Source organism: Toxorhynchites rutilus, chromosome 1, assembly GCF_029784135.1.
Source record: "Toxorhynchites rutilus septentrionalis strain SRP chromosome 1, ASM2978413v1, whole genome shotgun sequence".
Lineage (NCBI taxonomy): Eukaryota > Metazoa > Arthropoda > Insecta > Diptera > Culicidae > Toxorhynchites > Toxorhynchites rutilus.
Window position 1 is genome coordinate 200,864,638 of NC_073744.1, and position 24,135 is coordinate 200,888,772.

Below are 24,135 nucleotides of genomic sequence, written 5' to 3' on the forward strand. Positions count from 1 at the left end.
ATTTCGGCGACTGAGCAATAATCGATTGAAAATTATATAATTTTCCGTTGCGCGCGCATACAATATTAGATACGAAAATATCCTACTGATGGGAAAGAATAATCTTCCGAAGCTTTCCAGCTAATTACACTTGATTGAAAAATTACGAAATCAAATGTATTTGGTCGCTGTTTTATATGGTTAGAAAACATTAAAATAAACTCTTTCGCATGAATGTATTTTTCAATTCCTAGGAACTGGCAGATTGTTTTTCAGCAACGATTAGATGTTTTTTAGTATGGCATCCAAACGAAAATTCTCGTTTCAGTTTAGCCTGCAAAAAACTTTTCTGAACTCTAATCCATCAAATTTGGAGCCCTGAAAAGGGCCGTTGATTATATGCTAAGCTAATATGGCACCCTCTCCTTGGATTCGACGGGCCAGCTGTATGTCCTTGGGCATGATGTGACGCGTTTTGCGTGGATAGCACACAAATTTGTATCTTCGAATAAGCCTCCTGCAGCGTCATAACCGCGGAACTTTGGGAGCGCAAGTCGGTTTTGAAGTCCTGAGCAATTTCACGATCCAAATGCTGCAAAGGTAGCTTGCGGATCAGCAATTCGGTCGACTTCCGATAGCGATGAATTTTACGCAAAGTTCCCGGTCGATAGCGATGTGGCTTCTTCAACTATCCTGCTGCTGGTGCGCTTATACGAGCTGCTTTCATGTGCCTTACCACCGAAAGACTAACGAGCTCGAGTCCTCACGGTGCAAGAGTAGAGTAAGAAATGAACGAAAGCAAGGGAAGTGTCATTTTATAAAACATAAAAGTATCGAATGTAAACCCCACCCTCTTTATTATATAAGCTTACTGTATACTTACGAATATAATAAGGGTGGGGTTTAGATTCTATACTTTTATGGTTTATAAAATGACGCTTCCTTTGCTTTCGTTCATTTCTTACTCTACTCTCGCACCGTGAGGACTCGAGCTCGTTAGTCTTTCGGTGGTAAGGCACATGAAAGCAGCTCGGATAAGCGCACCAGCAGCAGGATAGGTGAAGAAGCCACATCGCTATCGACCGGGAACTTTGCGTGAAATTCGTCGCTATCAGAAGTCGACCGAATTGGTGATCCGCAGCTACCTTTGCAGCATTTGGATCGTGGAATTGCTCAGGACTTCAAAACCGACTTGCGCTTCCGAAGTTCCGCGGTTATGATGCTGCAGGAGGCCTATTCGAAAATAACAATTTGTGTGCTGTCCATGCAAAACACGTCACATCATGCCCAAGGACATCCAGCTGGCCCATCGTATCCGAGGAGAGCATGCTATATTAGCTTAGCATATAATCAACGGCCCTTTTCAGGGCTCCCAATTTGATGGATTAGAGTTCAGAAAAGTTTTTTACATGCCGAACTGAAAGGAGCATTTAGCGAAAATCGTGGTGTCGATGATAATTCGATACCGATAGGTGCCATGGATATGGATTTCATAATGAAGAATATGAAATATATGACATGATGTAGTGAATATATCCGAAGAAATCACTTTGGTGAAACTGCATTATAAAATTATTTGTGTACGAATGCCGCAATCGATAGTCGACTCTAATTTGCGCTGGGTAATTTCCTCGGAGGACTCAATTCCTCCTTTGAGCATTAAGAAACTCTTTCTGGTAAAACGAAGTGGTATGAATCACATTATTTGAATGATAGAATGAAGAAGTTTTCTGCCAATTTCCTTCAACCTCCAAACATATCTTTCTCCCGTTTGTCGTTTTCGCGTTCGCTAATCCTTTCTCACAACACCCATTTCTAGTTTGAGAAATTGTTGAGTAAACATTGTTTGCCAGTGCGCGTAGAGCGGGAATTCCTAAAGATTCATTGCACCTCTAATAAATTGCCGAAAGACGTGGTCTTAGGTTGATCGCACTTGATTGAAAAAATCCAAAACGAAATGTATTTGGCCGCAGCATTATATGAGTAGAAAGCAAATAATCGCTCGAAAATGACTTGATTTTCGCGATGATGTTTCACGTTTTTCATGTTATGCATCCAATATTGGATACGAAAGTTTTCCACTGATGGGAAAAAAAATATTCAGAAGCTTTCCTATTAATTGCGATTGATTGAAAAATCACAAAACCAAATGTATTTGGTTGCAGTGTTATATGGATAGAAAACATTAAAATAAACTCTTTCGCATGAATGTATTTTTCAATTCCCAGGGGAACTGGCAGATTATTTTTCAGCAACGATGATAGCAACGAGAATTCCGCGCGTGTATATGTGTGTGTGGCGGCCGATGTTTCAAGCGGAACCGTGGCATCACTCTCCTCCTGATGGATTCCCTTCTGGCCTTAGGTGCACATACAGGCTCTTGGTGACACCGTTCATTAGCGCTTTCATGATAAACGAAAATAGCTTCACAACACAGCGACAACATGCTCCAATCGCTGTTCAATCATAACTGAGGGGGTTTACGAGCGGCGCTCGCTTATATACCGATTGGTGATTTCAATAGCCTGTTTTGAAAGCAATTTTCAGACTATTGAAACAAGTTTTTGGATGAAAAATAAACAAGTATATGACGCGTAGACCTTTTATCTTTCGAATGAAGTGTTTATCATACCATTTCGTTCAGTTGTTTAAGAGCTATTAACGCTCAAAATCTCGGTCTCCGGCGTAACGCTTTCATTTTCGAAACTTTGGTTTTACACCCCGGTATAGAAATGAAAGACGTAGTCCTACGTCAAAAACCTGGGTGTAAATAAAAATGGATCGGCAAAACTTGAGAAAGGAATTGTCCGATTTAGGGCTGTTTCATTCTATCATATTTTCAGTATCAAACATTTATTCCATGTAACGGAGAAACATTTGCAAGTTATTTGCAAGTGGATGAAAAATCTTGCACGAGAATTGTGTCTGAAAATAATCTAATATTATAATGTCGAGTTTTGGTAGAAGTACTGAAATTTTATAGTAGAAAATAATTTTAACGGGTGAATTAGAAGATCAATCAATGAAAAGTTCTGCGATTGAACCCATGAACGTGTGTGCTTAGTAAGAAAACGTGGATGTGATAACGAAAAATAAATTTTGGGCGGGACGAAGTATGCCGGGTCAGCTAGTATCTTTATAAAACAATTGAATTTGAATACGGTTTTCACGGAGATACTCACTAAGCGTAGTCCTGACACAACTGATGGAAAATAAGTGTTATTGGTTCAATAACATGAACGAACGAAGAGTGGCCCATTTCGCCCCGCCCCTATCTACCCTATTAATCATTCTAATAACAAGTTGATTAACATAACACACCTTATAAAGTATCTTGAATGTTTCAAGTAAGAATTTTAATTAATAGGGAAGATAGGTTTTTGTTTATGTGCTTTGGGAATTCTTGCTTTAGAGTGTCGGAAGAGAACACACCAATTCTGTCGGGTAAATCTTTTGGCCACTAGCTTCTGCTTCAGTGTCCTGTTTGATTTCTTACCGGCCCGAAAAGATCGAAATCCTTCTCACAGGCGAATTCTTCCGGCTGTGATTTGGCTGGCATTGAATTTCTTGGCGATATCCTAACCAAAAGTCCTGGGTTTGCCCTAATTGTACTGAACACCTTGAAATGCGGCCTTCCTTAGTTCAACTACGATGCTTGCTATGATCGATAGCATGGCACTAACGGACATGTTTGAGAACGCTGCACACGATCGATTTAGACTCCGCGATTTTTGTACCTGACCAAACGACTCGAGTTTCACACCGCCCTTTGAGTGCGTTCCAGGAAACGGAAATTTCCTCCATCGGATGATTTAATGAATGGCAAAAATTGCGTTATACTGAAATGATCCCGATCTGTTGCGTAGTCGAGTTAAAACATAATCTCTTCCGGAAGGATTAACAACCAAACCATCGCTCTATCTTTCAAGCAGCGTTAATTCAATTAAATCAAACGCGGTTCTTATCAATAACATTAGCAAATGTGCCGAAAACTCGCGTCCGATACACTTTTCGCACGTAATTCGCAGCGAGGTGTCAGGTCAGGTCAAGTAATTCAATTCGCCCGAGATAACCCCCGAAATGTGTGGTTCGTTTGTTTGTTGTGTGATCCTTTTTATTTTTTTTGAACGAACGTTTCCATGCGAGACGTTTAGCTCAGAATAGGAACTTACCACTGCAATTGCGTCCGAAGCGAGAATTTGCTGCGGCGACAGGACCGCAACATAAGCCATGTTTGCCAGCACGTAAATGGCGGTAACCAGCGGTAACGAAATGTAGATGGCACGCGGGAGATTTTTGTACGGATTCCGCAATTCCTCCGTCATGAAATTAAGATAGTTCCTGTAGGGTGACGATATAGTAATAATCATTAGGAGAAAAAAAAACACATCCGATCTGATCTCACCATCCAGCGTAGGAGAAAATTCCAGAGTAGAAAGCCACCGCCAGCTTTCCGGGATCGGTTTCCGTGTTGTCGAAAGAGTTTTCGAAATTTTCCGTACCGCCAAATGCCATCCACACCACACCGACTATGATAACCAGTACCAGAGCGCCGATTTTGGTGAACATGAACACATTCTGCATCTTAGTCGTCACCCGGACGTCGTAAGCGTTGATGTAGGTCAGTATACAGATTGTGACGGCCGCAAAAATCTGTAGCCCCAATGTGGGAACGGAGCAACCTGCTGCGAAGAGAGGCTGGAAAACGTAACTAGCGAACGTTAGTCCCATGATGGCGTTTGTGCTGGGTCTGGAAGAAAAAAAAACAAATTGTACACCATTCAGAATGAATGAAAATTTTTACACTTGATTTTGTTACCCACACGAAAATCACCGTCGCATCCCACAGATAGAGAAACGCGGGCAGTGGCCCGTACGCCTCGTAGATGTACGCATAGTCCCCTCCGGATTTCGGTATCGCCGTCCCGAGCTCGGCATAGCAGAGCGCTCCGATCATCGACAGCAGCCCACAGAGCACCCAAATCACCAGCGAGGTACCAACCGATCCCACCTCCTGGAGCACACCTTTTGGTGAGATGAAAATTCCCGATCCGAATATGATGCCCAGAATAATGGCTACACCCTCCAGCAGTCCGAGTTCTTTCTTCATCTTAACGCGCGATCCATCACCACCGCCGCCATCGCCGTCATCAGCCGCGCCGGAAGTCATCCCGTTCTCGATCGGAGGTAAACTTTCGATGCCGGGACTGACCAGCACATCCTCCGTGGGGGAATGCAGCTCCAGCGCGGTGGTTCTCTGTTTCAGTACCATTTTGTTTTTCTCAAGAAATGCGTTACTCTGGAGTGTCGGTTCGGTTGATTGCGGGGATCCGTTGCAAATGCACTACCACCAATACTGCTGCCTTCGGAAAGAAAGCAGTTGTTGCGGTGCGCATCGATCTAGTGCGTTCCAGCTCTGCCACCTGCTGTTCCGTTCGTTCTTGGACTCTGAGAAAGAGGAGAAGATAATAGCGGGTTGAAAAAAAAACAACAACACGAGAGAGCATAGCATTGGAAAACAAGTATTATTGGGTGGAAGAGTGTGGCGCGGGTAGAAGCATGGCGCTTTGCGCGCGCCAAATGAAACTGCAACTTGAGAGGGGTGTGTAACCGGTTGGGTGATGGAAACACAAACGTTCAGCTGTGTGTGCGCGCGCACATTCAGGAAAGTGTTGCATCGCCGTGACCTACCTACGTTTTTGTCGATAGAACTGGTTCAACATGCGGCAAGTTGAACATGAAAACGCGAGCGCGATAATCGAATGCATACCGTGTGTTACGGAGAAGGAATTATAATCATCCGAGAACACCCAAGTTCATGCAATATGCGATAGAGAATATAATTCTCTTGAATTTAGAATTTTGCCACCAAAATACCCCTAACATAAACAACTCTTTTAAATTTATGAAATGATATTCCATCTTTGATTATAGACCCTGTTCAATGAGTTTATGTCATTGAACTCGATTCATAGACGGGATACATAATTAGCATATAGAATGCGGAATCAGAGAGTTCAGTTCTATTTCTGAATTTTTACGTCGCGAAAAGTGTATTGGTAGTAAGTATTGAAGAGTATACTATCATTGAACAGTGATCTCATAGAAAAGCTATGACTTTCCGTAAACCCATCTGAAATACAGTTTCTCCGTCGTGTAATCAACCTTAGAGCAACCGGTTGCTTGCCTCAATACCTACGGCATGTCCAAACCCAGGTCGATCTCGATTATATACAGATTCGATTCTATACTGATTTGATTATATACAATTTTAGCCTCGATTATATAGTTTGTTTTTTTTTTAAATTTTTAATCTAGGTGGTGCGGACTCAATTCATTTCATTTTCAAGCAAATTCATGCATTTTTTCAAGCGATTTCTTGCAATAAATTTACAGATGTGTTTGTAAATTTAGACATATCTGTAAAATACTTTTAATTTTGGTTGCAGACTTTTTGGATATAACAATATTTCACAGGTTTTGGAAAAATGAGAGGCTATATTCATCACACCAAAGATACTTGACTCACCGTATGACATTTTACCATAGTTTTAATACATAAAAGTGGATGTCCAATATATCAACGAAGAAATACTGATATTGACGAACACTCATTCATAAAAATTAACAACGCAGACATTTGACATGGAAAATCGTTCGGCAGTGTCATATTCACCTCAGCTGAGCAAAACATTCAATGCTCATATGAATGTTAAGTTCTGTGGTTCGATGAAGAACAACACATTTACAACAACGAAATTTACATTGATTTTCTTCATTTAATTTGTCTACTTTACGACAAAAATATATTCCTTAATCCGTAAATGAAATACATCGGGAATGGAATACAAGGAATGGTTTACGTTTTTTATAAATTTTTGTCGGTGGTCATCGATTTGGTGCTCTATTCTTCGGTATGTAAAACACAAGTATGAACACAAGAGTCACGAACATTTCACGTATGTGTAGATCGTTAAAACATTTAAACACACTTACAACACATTAGTTATTTTTTGACGTAGAACTACGTCTTTCATTAAGGGTGTCAAATCAGAAAACAGGTCACGTTTTTATGAAATAAAGTTAACGTCAATAACTATTTTTGCCGCGAACGGATTTTGGCGATTTACATACTAAACGAATCGGAAATTCCCTAAGATTTGTTCAATGTGCTATACATTCGAATCCCCTGGTTTTTTTTATCTCATTTATTTAATTACTAGGCTCATTAGCATTTTAGCTGTAACAGAGCCGGGTTTTAATCGTGTACATGTACATATGTTTATGTTTCTATAAATTGTAAATTACACAGTAGTTAGTAGTAGCCATTTAGGCGTTAAGTATTCTGTTCCATTACATTATGGTAAATCACACAGTAGTAGCCATTTAGGCGTAAGGGTATTCTTTCTGTTCTTCCATTGTTCAGCAGACCGGACAGCGAAGACAGTTGATATTGATCATTGTTGAGTTATTTTATAGAACAGCAGCCCGATGTGTCTTGCAGAGCAGAGCATTGTATGGATGAATCGATCTCATTTCGACCGTGGATCGATTTCCATCGCTGATGATGGTTGCGTGGACGTAGTTATTCTATAACAACACAAAGATGGTCAATTGAGGGCCCTGAGTTTGAACTCACGATCGATCGCTTGGTAAGCGAACGCGTAACCAAGTGGCTACGAAGACCCCCGAATCCCCTGGTTTGTAAATGGTTAAAATTCATGAAAACTTTAAGCGTTTCCATTTTCCCATACATTTGTTCTGTCCATTTGTGTGCTTTCCCGAAAAGAGCTGTCAATAACGAGCAACGAAGGGGAAATCGTAGTCTCTGTGAACAAAGGAAAAGAAGAAGAATGAAGGGGAATACTTGCCTAGAGTATAAACAGTGGATCTTGCTGAGGCAAACTTTCATTCGGCATCGGACTGTTGAGCAATCCAGTTCACTTTGCTTTCGCTGCGTTTCGATCTAAAGGTAGGTTTAGAGTTCCCGTGAACGTGAACGCGGGCAAACACTTTTTTGTTAATAATTCATCAGCCCATATATAAAACGCGAGGAAAACATCTTGAAACGATAGGAATAAACATTTTCTAGTTAAAAAACATGTTTAAACGCAATTCATATTGATAAAAGAGGATTGATTCAATATTTCACAACGATTCTGAATTTCCACCGTGGAATCGAGATGTTGGTGAACTCACCATAGTTCACCGACTTCGGTGAACGTGAACGTGGAAACAGTGTTGAATATAGACGTCAAAATGTTTCCTCGTTCATGTTCACGTTCGAATGTCCCAAGACATTCTGAAAATTATTTCACCGTGAACTGTAAAAGGATATGTTTAGCAATTCTCATGTTTTCAATGAAAATTTTGATATGGATGCTATTTCATTTAATCAGATCTCTGCACGGGTTGAAAAACTTCGTTGCTTCGGGTTGATTCGTGAACAACTGTATATTTTATCCGAATTACTTTATTGAAACTCAATGTTTATATACTTCACGTTCACTGCCGAACTTTTAATATGAACGTGAACGTGAACGAAAACGTTCTATTCACCACGATTTTTTGAGTTGTTTGTTCGCAATATAGTTCACCGTGAAATGATCATACTATTCCACCACCTGTTCAAGTTCACGTTCACGGGAACTCTAAACCAGGCTTAAGATTGGACCCCACCAGTGGTAATCCAACTTGGATATCGTCGTGTGGTTTTTTCAGTTCGTTTTTCGCGTTATTCGTATCGTGTGTTTTTCTTTCCGCGTCCATAAATAAGACGCTTCGCCTGTGATGAGCAAGAGGAAGAGGAAGACAGGCTCGAGCCCTGCAAAAAACGAACGCATTGCCAGTGGCAATAAAATTTCGAAGCAAGCGTCATCTAATGATGCACGCGGTGTTGATGCGGTGAAAAGCGCTCGCACTGAACCGAGCCTTCGCGAATGTGACACCGCACCGAACAACAGCGAAGTAGGCGATTTCGGCGCGTCGGTCGAAAATGTAAACGCCCAGGCAGCAACCAAAATCAAGCTCCCCCCACTGGTGGTGAAGGCGGTCGCTCTTGACAAACTCATCAGCGAATTCGCATCGATGGGTGTTACAGCAGAGTACAAGCTGTGTGGCATAATTCAGTCTTTTTACAAGCAGGCCAGTAGCAAAACTTCCTCCACAAAGGGTGACAGCTGTACTTATCTCGAGCAAGAGAAAGTAATGTAACATTTTTCGAGGCCAGTAATATTAACAGAAGCGTTTCTTTTGAGAATAGCGCAAAATGATGAGAAGTGTTTATATTCCTACTAGTTTCAAGTTTACGCTATACGAACGATGCCTAGAGGTGCGATTCCACTGAGGCAATACTAAATGAGGAGCTTAGAATGCAAGGGGTGTGAGTGACTTGATCGATTTCTCTTCATCAACTTTTTATTCAGTTAATAATTCTATTGCAAAAACGTTCCAATTTGAGTTTGCTATAGTATCCGATAGGGTGCACCCGTGGCCGAGTGGTTAGCGTCTCACATTATCATGCCGGGTGTTCGGGTTCGATTCCCGTTCTGGCCGGGGGATTTTTTCGTCAAAGAAATTTCCTTCGACTTGCATTGAGGCCACGCGTATTCTAGAGTTTGCCCCTCGGAATACATTCAAGGCGTGTTATATGGCTTAAGAAATCTCAACTAAAGTATTAATAAATGACGCTAGTTAATGCATACGTTGAGACGGCAAAAGTTCCACAGGGAACGTTAACGCCATTCAAGAAGAAGATAGAATCCGATAGATGAGGCTCTGACCTGTCTTCCGCATTTTCAAATACAGCTGGGAATGTATTTGCAGCTAAGTTATGACCAAAAGAGAGAGTCGATGTAGAGAAATCGATGAAATCACTCACACCCCTTTCATTATAAGCCCCTCAAATAACATGTAGCATGATATTTGATACTTGCAAGTGTTGTCATTGTTGTTGTTTCCATGTGGTGTCAAAGATATATTGATGTAGTTATGAGACGGTGCTGGTGCAACATGTATATTATCGACTATGGCCGAGTCTATGTCAATTGCGAAAAAGGCCACAAAAAAGGGAATAGCGTTCGAGATGAATTTTTAATGCATTGACATGAAACAAATTGCGACATACGATCAGCTAGTGTATTGTCCTGCGAGGGCAAGAATGAATCATCAATCAATTATCGTCAACTGATTCTACAATGAAAAAACCATTCAGAAATTATTCTGCTATGCAGTTGTTTCTAAAATTTCACAGCATTATTGAATAACATCCGAAGGTATAAAAGAGCGACTTATATAAAAAAACAGCGTAGTTCTACGTCAACAATGCGGTCGTATCTTGGACACAACCTCCTATAATTTTTATTTTACAACGAATATATTCATTAGAAATAATTTTATGGCAACGTTTATGACAACGTTTGCCGGGTCAGCTAGTATATATATCTTTATATATACAAGAAGCTTTTTCTCACGTACGTATAACTCATCATCACAGGAGAACGGCTGATCAGATCTGCTTCGTCCAAATATTTTGTGAGTTTGTCTCCACCCAAATAAGGTTGATAGACTACTTTGGAGGATATTTGAAATGATTAAAAAAAAAATTGACTGCATATCTTTAAAAATAAAAATGATTTGGTGTCCGTTCCTCACGGTTTAACTCAAGAACGGCATCTTTTTTATAGTGTTGATTATCATAACAACACCTTTTTGATCGTTGGATCTTTTTTGACATTTCAATTGGATCGTTTCTGACAGTCGTTTTGATTCAGTCCGCACTACCTAGTTTCAAATATTGCTTATTCCAAGGAAAAATATAATATTTCAACGTTAAGGTGAAAGTTGGCTACAGTAAGTAATTTTGAGTCCATTCGGGATAAAACTGACACCTGGTTTGTGTTTACTGACAGGAAAAATGCGTCCTTACTTTCCGTAGATACCTCGTGTTTATATTTGGAAGACAAAACGGCAGAGCTGGACTGATATTCAACTGAAAAAAGCCGAAACCAACGTTGAACAGGGCATGTCAAAAAAAACCTACCAGAGCCTATGGTATCCCTCCGTTGAACGCTTATCGGCACATCTCCAGTGGATGCTCACCAAAGCTGGGATCATAACTCTCACGTTCACTCCGGACCCGGAGGTTGGTCATCACCTGCTTGATCTTGAGAACCGTCTTGTTTTTGAAATGGCAAAAAACAACATGAAACATCCTTTCAATACGAAAAATATAAGTACCGAATTAAATTTTCTAGACCGAATTCTGAACCATTCGTTCCGCAGATCTGAGACTATATCAGCAACGAGAGCTGTGGGGTTCAATAGTCCATCGATGAAAGGTTTGCTTTTATATCATTCAAAATCAGAGCAACCCAATTACATATAGTGAAGAATAATGATGGTCCCACCTCATTCCCCTACAAGGTTTGAGCTGAACGAATTATCTGGAAGATAATTGAATATGATGATTTTTTTTTATAGCATAAAACTGAACCATTAAGCATGATAATAATAAGAAATAAGAAAAAAAAACGGACTGGTTTTGTCACAGACATAGAAAAAATTTTACCAAATGAATGAATTGAGGCATTACGTGAGCGCGTTTCGTCCATGGTATGCCAAGAAAATTTTCAACCCGAAAAAAATCTTGAACGATCGGGAATCGGACCCAATACCTATGTCCGTCGTAAATTTACTGGAACTCGCAATCAGATCTGCCACAACCCAGAAAGAATCTCGTTATAACCATCTACTTAACAGATAAGTTTACGAGTATTCCAGTCGGGCTATCTCTAGCTTCATCGCAGTTTCCACTTTTGACCCCTTGATATGAAGTTACTCTCTCTTGAAAAGTAATTCTCTTTTGCATATGTTCACACTTAGTTTTCTATGCCTGGCTCAAACTATTGTAGACTTCACATAATATGCTGCTATCTCCCCTCTCCCCTCTTAAAGTGTCAACACAGTATATGGATAGTAGGGTCCCAATGAAAATGATCATCTCGAATTTCAAAAAGTTACCCCATAAAAAATGTGCTCCTCGAAAAAACACGCTATGCAAAATATCAGCTCAATCGGACTTAAGGGAGAGTGCCCTCTTATGAAATTTTAAGACATTTGGTATCAAATTTTTTTTCGAGGAGCTTGGATGATTGTTCGATTTTCAAAAAACTCTAAATTTGACCGCTTTGTGCCATTCTCCCTTAAGTCCGATTGAGCTGATATTTTGCATAGGGTGTTTTTTCAATGTGGTGAACATTTTTTATGGGGTAACTTTTAGATTTTTTTCCCATATATTCATAGGCATCCTAATGAATAGCCTCTCAATACTTTGAAATTATTGTAACAAATTTTCATTCGTTTCTCTAAAGGAGTCGGTTTTATCCCGACAGGGGGCCGATCTTACTCGCACTCCCATTTATTTCACATAAAAACATCAACTTTTGTATTCTATAAAAAAACGAATTCTACTCATAAAATGATCAACAGATACTATGGAATGGTTCATGAATAGTTGAAGAGAGATTCTGTAACGATTTGAAGTCGAAGAAACCTGGGAGGTCTTGGAAACATATGGAAATCCTTAGAGTCTAAACTGATCAGTGACGAACACATCAGAAAACACAAACATCAAGAACAATAATGAAAGTTGAACTTCTAGAAAATTTTAAATTTCGCCATCAATATTCATTAGCATTATAGAACAAAAATAAATGAAAACTTCTACTTATTCTTCCCAATATTGAAAACATACTTACCATCCAAACCATGTATATAATCGAAGTTCACAGTGAAAGACGATTGTAAATTAGGGTCAATTAGAAGATCCATCAATTAAGAGTTCTGCGATTGAACCCACGAACATTCGCTAAGTAACCGTGAGATGAGATATACATTGAGGTCGTTTTTTACGCGGTTTTTTACGCAGATTTCGAAATTGACGCGTTTTTTACGCGGCACGTATCCGCAAAAAGCGACTCTGGTGTACATCATTTTAAAGCTAAACGCTCAAATTTTTGAATATATTATGAACAAATTTTCATGTTGGTGTGTGTAGATGAATATCGGGAAGAAATAATAAATCACACAATCACACACAGTTTTTTGCCAACTAATTTAAAGGCAAAATAAATTAGTCTTACCAACCAATCATTTGATTCCTATAACGTTCTTGTAAAACATTTCAATACAGAAATATTCTTGTTTGAATGAAAAATTTCCCCTTCGTCTTTGATGATTTATTGTTCAATAAAGAATGATCACATCACAAATGAAATCAGTTTTGAAAACTTTTTTGAATTGATGCAAAAAATTGGAATATTTTTTTTTACGTCGATATGACAAATTATCCTTGTACAAAATCTATTAGAGTTTTAAAAAAACATCCAAACCTTTTTTCTCCTACTTTTTATACTATAGAGCTTGAGCTCGAGCTTGATATTGGGTAGATTGTACACTTCATAGTTGCTCTCCGTGATTGACCTGAGCCAACGAAACAGTACAAAGAACACCCCGAACGACGCTTGGGAGTAGCAAATCATTCTCATTGTACATGTTTCGGTGAATCGAGCTTTAAATAGCCAATAACGACGTCGGCCACGTCCTTATAGTCACCAGGGGAAGGGAAGGAATGTTAGTAAAGGGTGTGTCACATCAAATTGCATCACGGAAAAAACGCTGTAGAAATTTAATTTTTAGGAATTATATCTTCAGCTTTCGCTTATAATCAGATAAGAGTGTATAGATCACGTTGGCCATGCTTCACTGTCAATTTTTCGTAAATTTGGAAAAATTTCGTCGAACGAAAAAGAGCGTCGTGAATTAATCCTATGCACTCATTTCGAGAATCCGGAGTTGTCACATCGGGACATCGGTAAGATGCTGGGAATCGTCCAATCCACGGTCAGCAGAGTACTAAAACGATACTTCGAGAACCTAACCATCGACCGGAAGGTGAAGAACGGCAAAAATGGATGCTCCGTCAGTGAAAAAGATCACAAGCGCGTAGTTGAGCAGTTTAGACGTGATCCGAGAAGTTCGGTCCGGGATGTCGCCAATTAGCTGAATTTGTCAAGTTCATTCGTCCAGCGGACCAAGCAGCGGGAGGGCCTGCGTACATACAAGGTTCAGAAGGCTTCTAACCGCGACGAAAGGCAAAACATGGTGGGGAAGACGCGAGCCCGGAAGCTGTACACCGAAATGCTGACGAAGCCGCTTTGCCTGGTAACGGACGACGAAACCTACGTCAAAGCGGACTTTCGTCAGCTGCCGGGCCTGTTGTTCTTCTCCGCAGAGGATAAATTCAGCGTTCCGGAGGAGATTCGCAAGCAGAAACTATCCAAGTTTACCAAAAAGTACATAGTGTGGCAAGCGATCTGCTCTTGCGGAAAGCGGAGCGCCCCCTTCGTGATGACCGGCACGGTAAACGGGCAGGTTTACCTTAAGGAGTGCCTACAGAAGCGCTTACTACCACTATTGAAGCAGCACGAGGGCCCGACCATCTTCTGGCCGGATCTCGCTTCATACCACTATTCAAAGGACGTGTTGGAGTGGTACGAAGCCAACGGGGTCACCTTCGTGCCGAAGGAAATGAACCCGCCCAACGCGCCGGAGCTTCGCCCAATAGAGAAATATTGGGCGATTATGAAGCAGGCCCTCCGGAAGAACCCAAAAGTTGTCAAATCGGAGGCGGACTTCAAGAGAAAAGGGATTTCTGTTCAAAAAAAACTACAACCTGACGTTGTACAGAACCTTATGGACGGGGTAAAGAGGAAGGTGCGAGCATACGGGCTTGGGCTCGAGGTATGAATAAAAAGAAAATGCCAAAAGTTGTTTATTAGTTTTTATTTTACTGGCTAAAATTTTCAAAAGGCTCGGTCTACTGGGCGAATTTCTACAGCGTTTTTTCCGTGATGCAATTTGATGTGACACACCCTTTATGATATTCGCCACCAATACTCGTGTAGAAACAAAAATACCCCCAACTTGCATGTATTTGTAATGACGATTTCCCCAAGCTTTGAAGTCGGTGTTGGGGAACCCGTATATCGCTGTTACAATTTCAGGAGCACAAATCGGGCCAATCAAAACGTGGCAGTTAGGGCGTTTAGTTAACGCTTGACATTTCACAATTATGACAATTTTTATCTCATGAAAAATGTACGTTATTTGTGATAGAAAAAATCGGCAATTAATTAATTAAGAGACGAATGAACTCTCAGAGTTTAAAGTCTCTCTAATTCAATACCTTCCTTCCGGCAATTAATTTGCGGGCATCCCAACATATGAAAATGTTCTTCGGCTTTCGATTTATTCGCTGAACCAGTTTTGATTTGCCAGATTTGAAAATGCTTTACAGAGTCTTATACCGTTTGCTCGGACGCATCTCTTCCTCAAATCAAATGCAAAGCAAGATACAAATTAAACATTGAAGACGATACGAGATTGGCATCGTCGCAAACACAGTCTGATATTACGAAAACTGCTTACCAAATGCAGAGGTCGTTGTTCTATATAAAATGAAAATAGTCCTACGTTAATAAAACAAAAAACAAGCATTACAAAGCCGTAACCCACCCAGCGTAATTCACACATGATTTACTGCGCTAAATGAATCACAATTATTTTTTTTGCGTGTTCCGGTGTGATTCAATTGAAAAAACAATTGAGAAGAAACATTCGAGAATATTCAAACAAGCTTTTGATAAGGCAAAGAGATGATGTGCAATTGCGGTATGACTCAGTTGTTTAATATTCCACAACCAAGCAATTGGCATAAACATATTGAATCAAACACGTCGTAAGGTATGAATATGAATCACTCAGATTCGATACCAGCCGGATCAAGCGTCAAGCGATCTCAGAAACACGTGACTGATGCGTATTTTGCACTGCTTCACCTATCAAACTAGATCATCTACAAATGTGAACACACCGTGAGAAGCAAACAGAAATCGGTAAGTGATAATTGTGGATATCAATAACAACGAGCTCACCCTGGTAGGACAAATCAGCTTCTCAATTTCATAGCCGCTTGCTAATTGGCTTATATGATGGGACTCGTCATCGGATTAGTTTGAAAATTATTCCTCGAATAAGAAGCTAATGAGTTGACCAAATATCAAATACGGCGAAAAAGCGCTCTTTTCGATTGACCCACATAATTTTGCATCTCCTTTTTTGTCTGTACATATATTTGTTTTGCGAGGCGCCATGCTTAAAGATGACAGCGAACAGGCAAGGTAGCGGTCATATGACCTCGCCGTGTGTGGGAGTGTGGAGAATGTAAAGCCAACACCATGTTCTCGAACGGCTGATTAAATATGCGATTGGTGACACAAACAGGCAACAAAGAATCCCAACAACAGCATCAAAAAAGGTGGCTTAAAAATACCGGTTTTTTTCGCATATTTCTCCCATTCACAAATGTCCCCTGTCGATGCAGCAAATTGTTGCACTTGAACTTCAACTTCAGTGTCAATTGATGGAATTGATACGACCGGTTGATTAATCAACACAAAGTTGCCGCCAACTTCGATGGTGACAAGCATCATGCTCTGGCTGTCAGCAAAATTTGTCAACCGTAAACGTTCGAACGGGCTACTGCGTGCGTGGAACACAAACTTCTACTAGTACGATGATAGCTGAAAAGATTAAGTTTTTTCCGTGGTCGGGACCTTTCACAAATGGAATGTCACAACAACCAGGAGCTGATAAGTTTCGTTTATAGGTCGAGGTCAATTTGTTGTTCGGGTTTGTTGACACGGACAAAGTTTCCTATTCTAAGTAGTGCTCATATGATGCTTAGGTATGTCTCCATTCTGTATCTTAATACGCTCCACTACTGAAGCAAGTTGGTAGACAAAGTAAGTTGGTCAATAATCGACGATGGCAAAGATCAACTGACTCATCAACTCATTAAAAGTAGGCTGTCTTAATTGATACGCTTCGTGAGAAACCGGCAGCCTTCGTTTGTATTTGCCTTGACCGACTCGCTTTCGCAGTGGCATCAATGAGTGAGTTCGACCATATGCGGCAAAAGTTGCTGTTTGATTTTTTGAGTTAATGAGTTAAACATAAGCTTATTTTGTTTTTTTTTTGGGTTTTGAGCAACCCGTACAACGCTCAATTTCTGATAATGACTGGCTTTTTAACGAATGTGGGCACCCAGGAAAGGAAACATGTGTGAGCACAAGTAGAGATGGGCTCAAATGAGCGGCTCGTGAGCGCTCGCCCATCTCTACTTCGAACCATTTTGCATCCAAGAAGATCGTCAACTTGTGGCCAAAGGATAAGTGATAGAACCTCCTCCTTTTGATGCAATCACAGATTTCGACGACCCGTTCAACATGCCTTGGATGCATTCGACTATACAGTCATCAAAATGTCTTTTTCTCACAGCTTGTACTGTTGATAGATAAGAAGCGTTATCGAATGCACCTTCAATATCATAATGCAGTTTCTTTTGACAAAAGAGATATCTCAATTTTTTGTCAAAAGCGTGTGTAAAGGGTGTGTCACATCAAATTGCATCACGGAAAAAACGCTGTAGAAATTTAATTTTTAGGAATTATATCTTCAGCTTTCGCTTATAATCAGATAAGAGTGTATAGATCACGTTGGCCATGCTTCACTGTCAATTTTTCGTAAATTTGGAAAAATTTCGTCGAACGAAAAAGAGCGTCGTGAATTAATCCTGTGCACTCATTTCGAGAATCCGGAGTTGTCACATCGGGACATCGGTAAGATGCTGGGAATCGTCCAATCCACGGTCAGCAGAGTACTAAAACGATACTTCGAGAACCTAACCATCGACCGGAAGGTGAAGAACGGCAAAAATGGATGCTCCGTCAGTGAAAAAGATCACAAGCGCGTAGTTGAGCAGTTTAGACGTGATCCCTGCGGGAGGGCCTGCGTACATACAAGGTTCAGAAGGCTCCTAACCGCGACGAAAGGCAAAACATGGTGGGGAAGACGCGAGCCCGGAAGCTGTACACCGAAATGCTGACGAAGCCGCATTGCCTGGTAATGGACGACGAAGCCTACGTCAAAGCGGACTTTCGTCAGCTGCCGGGCCTGTTGTTCTTCTCCGCAGAGGACAAATTCAGCGTTCCGGAGGAGATTCGCAAGCAGAAACTATTCAAGTTTGCCAAAAAGTACTTGGTGTGGCAAGCGATCTGCTCTTGCGGAAAGCGGAGCGCCCCCTTCGTGATGACCGGCACGGTAAACGGGCAGGTTTACCTTTAGGAGTGCCTACAGAAGCGCTTACTATCACTATTGAAGCAGCACGAGGGCCCGACCATCTTCTGGCCGGATCTCGCTTCATGCCACTATTCAAAGGACGTGTTGGAGTGGTACGAAGCCAACGGGGTCACCTTCGTGCCAAAGGAAATGAACCCGCCCAACGCGCCGGAGCTTCGCCCAATAGAGAAATATTGGGCGATTATGAAGCAGGCCCTCCGGAAGAACCCAAAAGTTGTCAAATCGGAGGCGGACTTCAAGAGAAAATGGATTTCTGTTAAAAAAAAACTACAACCTGACGTTGTACAGAACCTTATGGACGGGGTAAAGAGGAAGGTGCGAGCAAACGGGCTTGGGCTCGAAGTATGAATAAAAAGAAAATGCCAAAAGTTGTTTAATAGTTTTTATTTTACTGTCTAAAATTTTCGAAAGGATCGGTCTACTGGGCGAATTTTTACAGCGTTTTTTCCGTGATGCAATTTGATGTGACACACCCTTTAACGCTGTGACTGTGGTTTCACCTGATTGATATTCAGACAAAGGGCATTTGGACATGAATACCGACTTTATTGTTATCCGTAGTTTTCAACAGTATTTATGATAGACTCACTGGTCTGAATGTATTTCGGAGTGATTTATCACGTTTATCAGCTTTTGGAATGGAGACAACTTTAACGAGTCTCCATATGGAAGGAATGTGCTCTAGTATCAGACTTAAAAATCTCGAATAGAGGTGCAATTAGCTTTGATTCTCAGGGCTGGAAAAATACCATCGGCACCTGCGGATTTATATTTGTTGTTGAAAGGATCTCACTGCGTTTTGACATAGGACTATATCTGATTTCTATATAGGGGGTAACTCTACGAAAAATGTAACGATTCATTAAGAGTTTTCAAACGCATTGATGAAAATTGGAAGCATTCCCATTTCCCCATACATTTGTTCTGTCCATTTGTGTGCTTTCCCGAACAGAGCTGTCAATAACGTGCAACTTATGCAGTCGCTAGAATAGAAACAACGAAGGCTAGGGTATAAGTATTGCATCTCCTCTGAGGAAAATTCTTAGAATCTTGCTGTGCCCGAAACAACAAAGGTCCCTTATTCTGCTCGTTTTGTGTTTTATGTTTCCCTTCGAGCTGTGAACGCTAGCGAACATTTCATCATTTTTATTTTTATCGCTGCAACTTTGTTAGACGCATGTTTGATGCTTGTTGAATGGCGATGCACGGAAGATGCCTCACGTGAAATACTCAGTGCAATGTGTGCATTGAAATAAAGAAACAAATTGCGACATATGACCAATTAGTGTATTGTTCTCGCAAAGGCAAGAGAGAATCGTTGTTCCTCGAAATGATTCTACAAAACCGCGCAAGCCATTAAACCTTTTCAGGGTCTCCGGAACTTTTTCTTGAAGGGTTATTTATAAAATTTCGACGTATTCGCAAATAATATCCGAAATGTTAAACCAAAAAAATTATAAAAAATATTGCGTAGTCCTACGTCCTAAGCGGTCGTGTCTCGGATACAATCCGTCGAGTTTTTTGCTTTTTGCAATTTGAATTTGTTTTTGAGTATGTTATTTCGACTTTACTTGTCACTCGTTTTACCCCACAACGCAACGAGCAATCTTTTTGCCTACAATTTGGCGTTAGGTCACAATGTGATTATTTGCGTATTATGAATTATTCTCGATTTGCCGAAAATAGGCATTTATCAGTGTGCAGAATCAATGGAGGGATGATCTAGGAATGGTCTTGAAAATGATATTGGATGGTTCCACCTTTCGGAGATTCTCCCCAAAAATTTGACAAGAATCATATCATTATATCGAGCATGTGGTTTGATTATGTAAAAAATGCAATTAATGAATTTAACTGGCTGCTGATTCAGAAGTTCGAAAGTGTATACTCAAGCACATTTTTAAGACATTCCATTTCATGTATCAAAAGAGCAATGAAACAATGAGAAAACTCAGTTCAAATGCAATTCCTATTCACAATCACAGTATCACAGTCCTATGTCAAAATCCAGTCCGTGCCCCTAGGCCCAGACCCATCAACTTTTTTACTCTGGACCTCGTAAAAACCAACTCCAGCAACTTGCTTGCACTTTCAAGTTCTGTGAGACACTTTCGATGGCATTTTATGTCACGATTATACTGCCGTTCTACGCATAGTTGTCTCATGTTTCAAAATCAGCAACTGAGGAAAACGCGATCAAAGTTTTCTATTACGTTTGTCAACCAGATGCTTTAAGCATTTCAGTTTAGAAATACACAGGTTTTCTTATAAGCAGTAAACTATTGTTTAATGAAATGTGAGAAGATCCCCTTACTTGAATCGATCAATCTTGATTACGAGCTTAAACATTCATGGTGGGACAGTTATGTCTAGAATATCAACATGGGATAATTTAACTTGATCTTGTTTTTTCAATACTGGGAACAAACAATAAGTTTTTGTATTTCTCTGAACGATTATGCATAAAAACATCAATCATCAGCGCAAAGAGTGAACTTTAACACCTTAGCAGAATATGACTAGACTAACACATGGAAAGGGCCAAATATGTTTGACCATTTTTATATAAAATTTTTTTACTCGAAAATGGTACGTCCTACAAAAAAAGTGATCTAGGGAAGAATTTTAGCAAAATAATTGAATTTTCAGAAAAATACTGAAAAAATATTTTTGGAAATCTTACACTGAAAAAAAAAAACGGTTTCAAAAAACTAATAGTCGATTTTCTCAAAATGGTCATCTCAGATTTTGTCGAAATGGTAGATAAATATGTGCCCTACAACTCTTCCATATATCACAACTTGTGCATATTTGAGGCAAAAAAGTGTTTCTAACAAAAACTTTTTCAATATTTTATTGAAATTAAGTTTTTTTTCAGCGCAGAAAGCCAACCCAAAATAAAAAAAAATAATAATAATGAAAATGTTGAATGGGTCTTTTAGAGGTCTTTATTTCATACATTTGTACATTTGTCATTTTGTTTAACTGCCCAATCATAAAGCTCTAGTGCTGTTTGGATTATGTTTTCGTAATCTTGGGCAAGACTTGCTCTCTTTGCTATTTGTTTTAAAGTCAGACTGTTGTTTGTAAATAAAGTCATGCCTTATGAGTTCGTCTACTTTATCAACGAAATACGGCACAAATTCATCGATTGGTTTCAAAATAATTTGCAGATTGCAACGGTCCGTGGTCAGCCATTGTTGAAAAACGATTTTTTTCTCCGCTTTTCTCTAATAGAAGAGTTGTTTCTTCATGAATTGATGTTTTGGAAACACAATCCTTACAAGCACGAAGATTGCAATCTGTCGTCCGTTTTGAAAAACTACAAGTTGTTATCCATTAGTTTTACATTTTCATGAATGGTACATACCGAACATTGTGGGTTAATGTACTATCATGTAATATACAGTGCTTTGGTCTCAACTAGAAAACAACAATCTAGAAAAATTATGAACGCCTCTTTGAGAGACATCATCAAAAGGCGCTTTTGGACATACTCTCTCTTACTGTTTCGAAGCTTAGATACAAAATCGTTAGTTCCTGGCATTGTTCTGCTGATATCATTACTGTTATAGAACTCGCTAACTTTGAATATATCTGTTTCATCATTTCCATGTCCACTTTGCGCACTAGAACTGCAAAGAATGCCCTGATCTTGTACTAGTTTTTTCATTTGCTTAAACATGTACAATGGTGTATTGAGCTCTTCCGCGATTTTGTTTGACGACCATGAATTAGGAAGTATCGATAAAATTCTCAGCTGATCGTTTCTGCCAGAAGCCAGTGAATTGAACTTCTCTTCCAATTGTGGCATTATTTCGTCAAAGAACTATCGTTCTTTTTAAGGGAACCTAGCCTGTTCGAGTGGTCTTTTGCAAGAGTCTTTCTGCGTCTGGCAACGATTGGGGTACTTTCAATGCTTCCGCAGTTATTTACCCAGGTTTCCGTGTAGATCGTCCTAGTTCTCTGCTATATTCGGTTAGGGTGCTCCTGTATTGAGATCATTCCAAAGTAATTTTAGCTCTGTTGAACTGTTTCCGCGCTGTCAGCGGACAATCACTGTCATAGACAGAAACTATCGTATCGTTTAATTCTTTTGAAGTTGATTCGACCTTATTCTTGTGTTGAGAATTTTTGACTCAAGTTCAAGTTGTTGACTGTCAAGCCACTATCCCAGATGAACGCACTGAGAAAGCATCGTGATCCAAAACAATATCTTACAACTTAACAAATTGAAAAGAGTATTACATATTTGAAATGACATCGATCAAGACTGATAATAGCATGAAAAGATAGGTTAATCATCCGCCTTCACATTTTGCAGAGCATTACTTTTCCATCAATCGTGTTCAAGTAGCATAGGAAGCAGACGCTTCGGCAGCTCAGCAGCTATCTGTTGCAATCTGTCTTCCTCTAATTTAACCATCGAATAATTGACGGCGGTGCGATTAAGCTACGCTACGCGTGCGTGCCTTGTTTCTTTTGTAATACTTTGTTGTTAATAATAGAAAGTTGACATAGCCGCCGTTGTATTTCTCCACAATCATTATCATATCACGTTCTTCGAATGAACACATGCTGACGGTAAATACTTCGTGAGGGCTTCAATTACCAGTCTGATTTGAATGAAAGGATATCCGGATAACTAGTAGGATACAGCTGACGCAATGCAGGATAACATTCCGTAAGACGAAGAGAAAAAATCTGATAAAAAGGACATATTTCGATTTGAAATGATCGCTCAGACATCAACTTTGCAAACAGCAAGGAATGACATCGGCAATTTAATTTTCTTCCTCACCTCGTTTGAGGTTATGTCCACAGGACTAAATTTTCCAACTTTCCCCTCAAGCAAAAAAAACAATACCTTAAATAATTGTTGCGATCAGTAGTTACTCCATAGGCGTCCTCTGTTTCCAGTTCACTATTTTTCAAAACACACAACGCTTCACTCCATGTTTTCTGTCTTTTGCACAAACTCGGAATTTATTCCCCTTCAAAGCACGAGTGAAAAATCGAAACGAAAACAAGACGGCAGCACACTCGGTCCGCGTTCCCGACGTACGCTACTTCTGGTGTGTTTTCTGCGAGAACGGCACGTTTTCTTCTCATTCAACACGCTCAATGAACGACGGTCGCGAAACGAATGACTGCGGCGCGGCTTTGCGAGAATTCGTGCTGTTTTTCGATTCTTGCATTCCAAACGCTTCTCGCATACCCACTCGCGTGCCCACAAATGCACTCTTCGAACGGCTGTGAATTGCATGTGCAATTTGCTGACAGCCGGTCGAATTTGAACGTAAATAAATACAGAGTTGATGGTTTTTCGGATAGTAATGAGGTTGTCGTTTCTGAGTATCGTGGGTAAACCGGGCTGAACGCGTTTTATTTTATGAAGCTTATTTTTTCAATCCGATGAATCCGACGAAACGATGAAGGAAAATTTATGCGAATTTTGCAAACTTTTTTCGCTAACCAATCAGAACGATAGATAGAACTTCCCAAGCTTTTGCTGCGAAAAATTACGAATGCACGTTGCTTTGAAAGTTTCTGTCCACATCAGAAAATTGAAACAAGATAATCAAGATATTGAAAATTTCGCTCAGCTTCACATCGATAGAACGATGTAAACAATACCTAAGCTTGCTGCAGAATAATAAATAATTTTTCGATTTTCTATTGATACGCTACTGAATTTTCTAACATTGAATTGTATCGAGTTAAAGAAAAACTACGAGAACTTACATTTGTGAGTAATATGAGTTAGTTTCACTAATCTTGTACAACTTGTTTTTTGTTGTAAGAACGATAGTTCGACACATTCGCATGATTTCGTAATTCAACGTGAATGACGAAAACATTTCGCACCTGAAAAATTCGCTCATTCTGAAGCAT

General features: G+C 40.0%; 1 protein-coding gene across 1 annotated transcript in view; it reads right to left on the reverse strand.

Moving 5' to 3' along the window:
* LOC129778491 (large neutral amino acids transporter small subunit 1) overlaps positions 1–23,490 on the reverse strand; it is a 35,296-nt gene extending 11,806 nt beyond the window's left edge. Inside the window, exons 1-4 of the mRNA XM_055785411.1 lie at positions 23,108–23,490; positions 4,803–5,427; positions 4,385–4,729; positions 4,152–4,320 (exon numbers count right to left, since the gene is read on the reverse strand). Coding sequence (XP_055641386.1) covers positions 4,152–4,320; positions 4,385–4,729; positions 4,803–5,251 — 963 coding nt within the window. The 5' untranslated portion in view covers positions 5,252–5,427; positions 23,108–23,490. The remainder of the gene's footprint in view (positions 1–4,151; positions 4,321–4,384; positions 4,730–4,802; positions 5,428–23,107) is intronic.
* Positions 23,491–24,135: the final 645 nt, after the last annotated feature.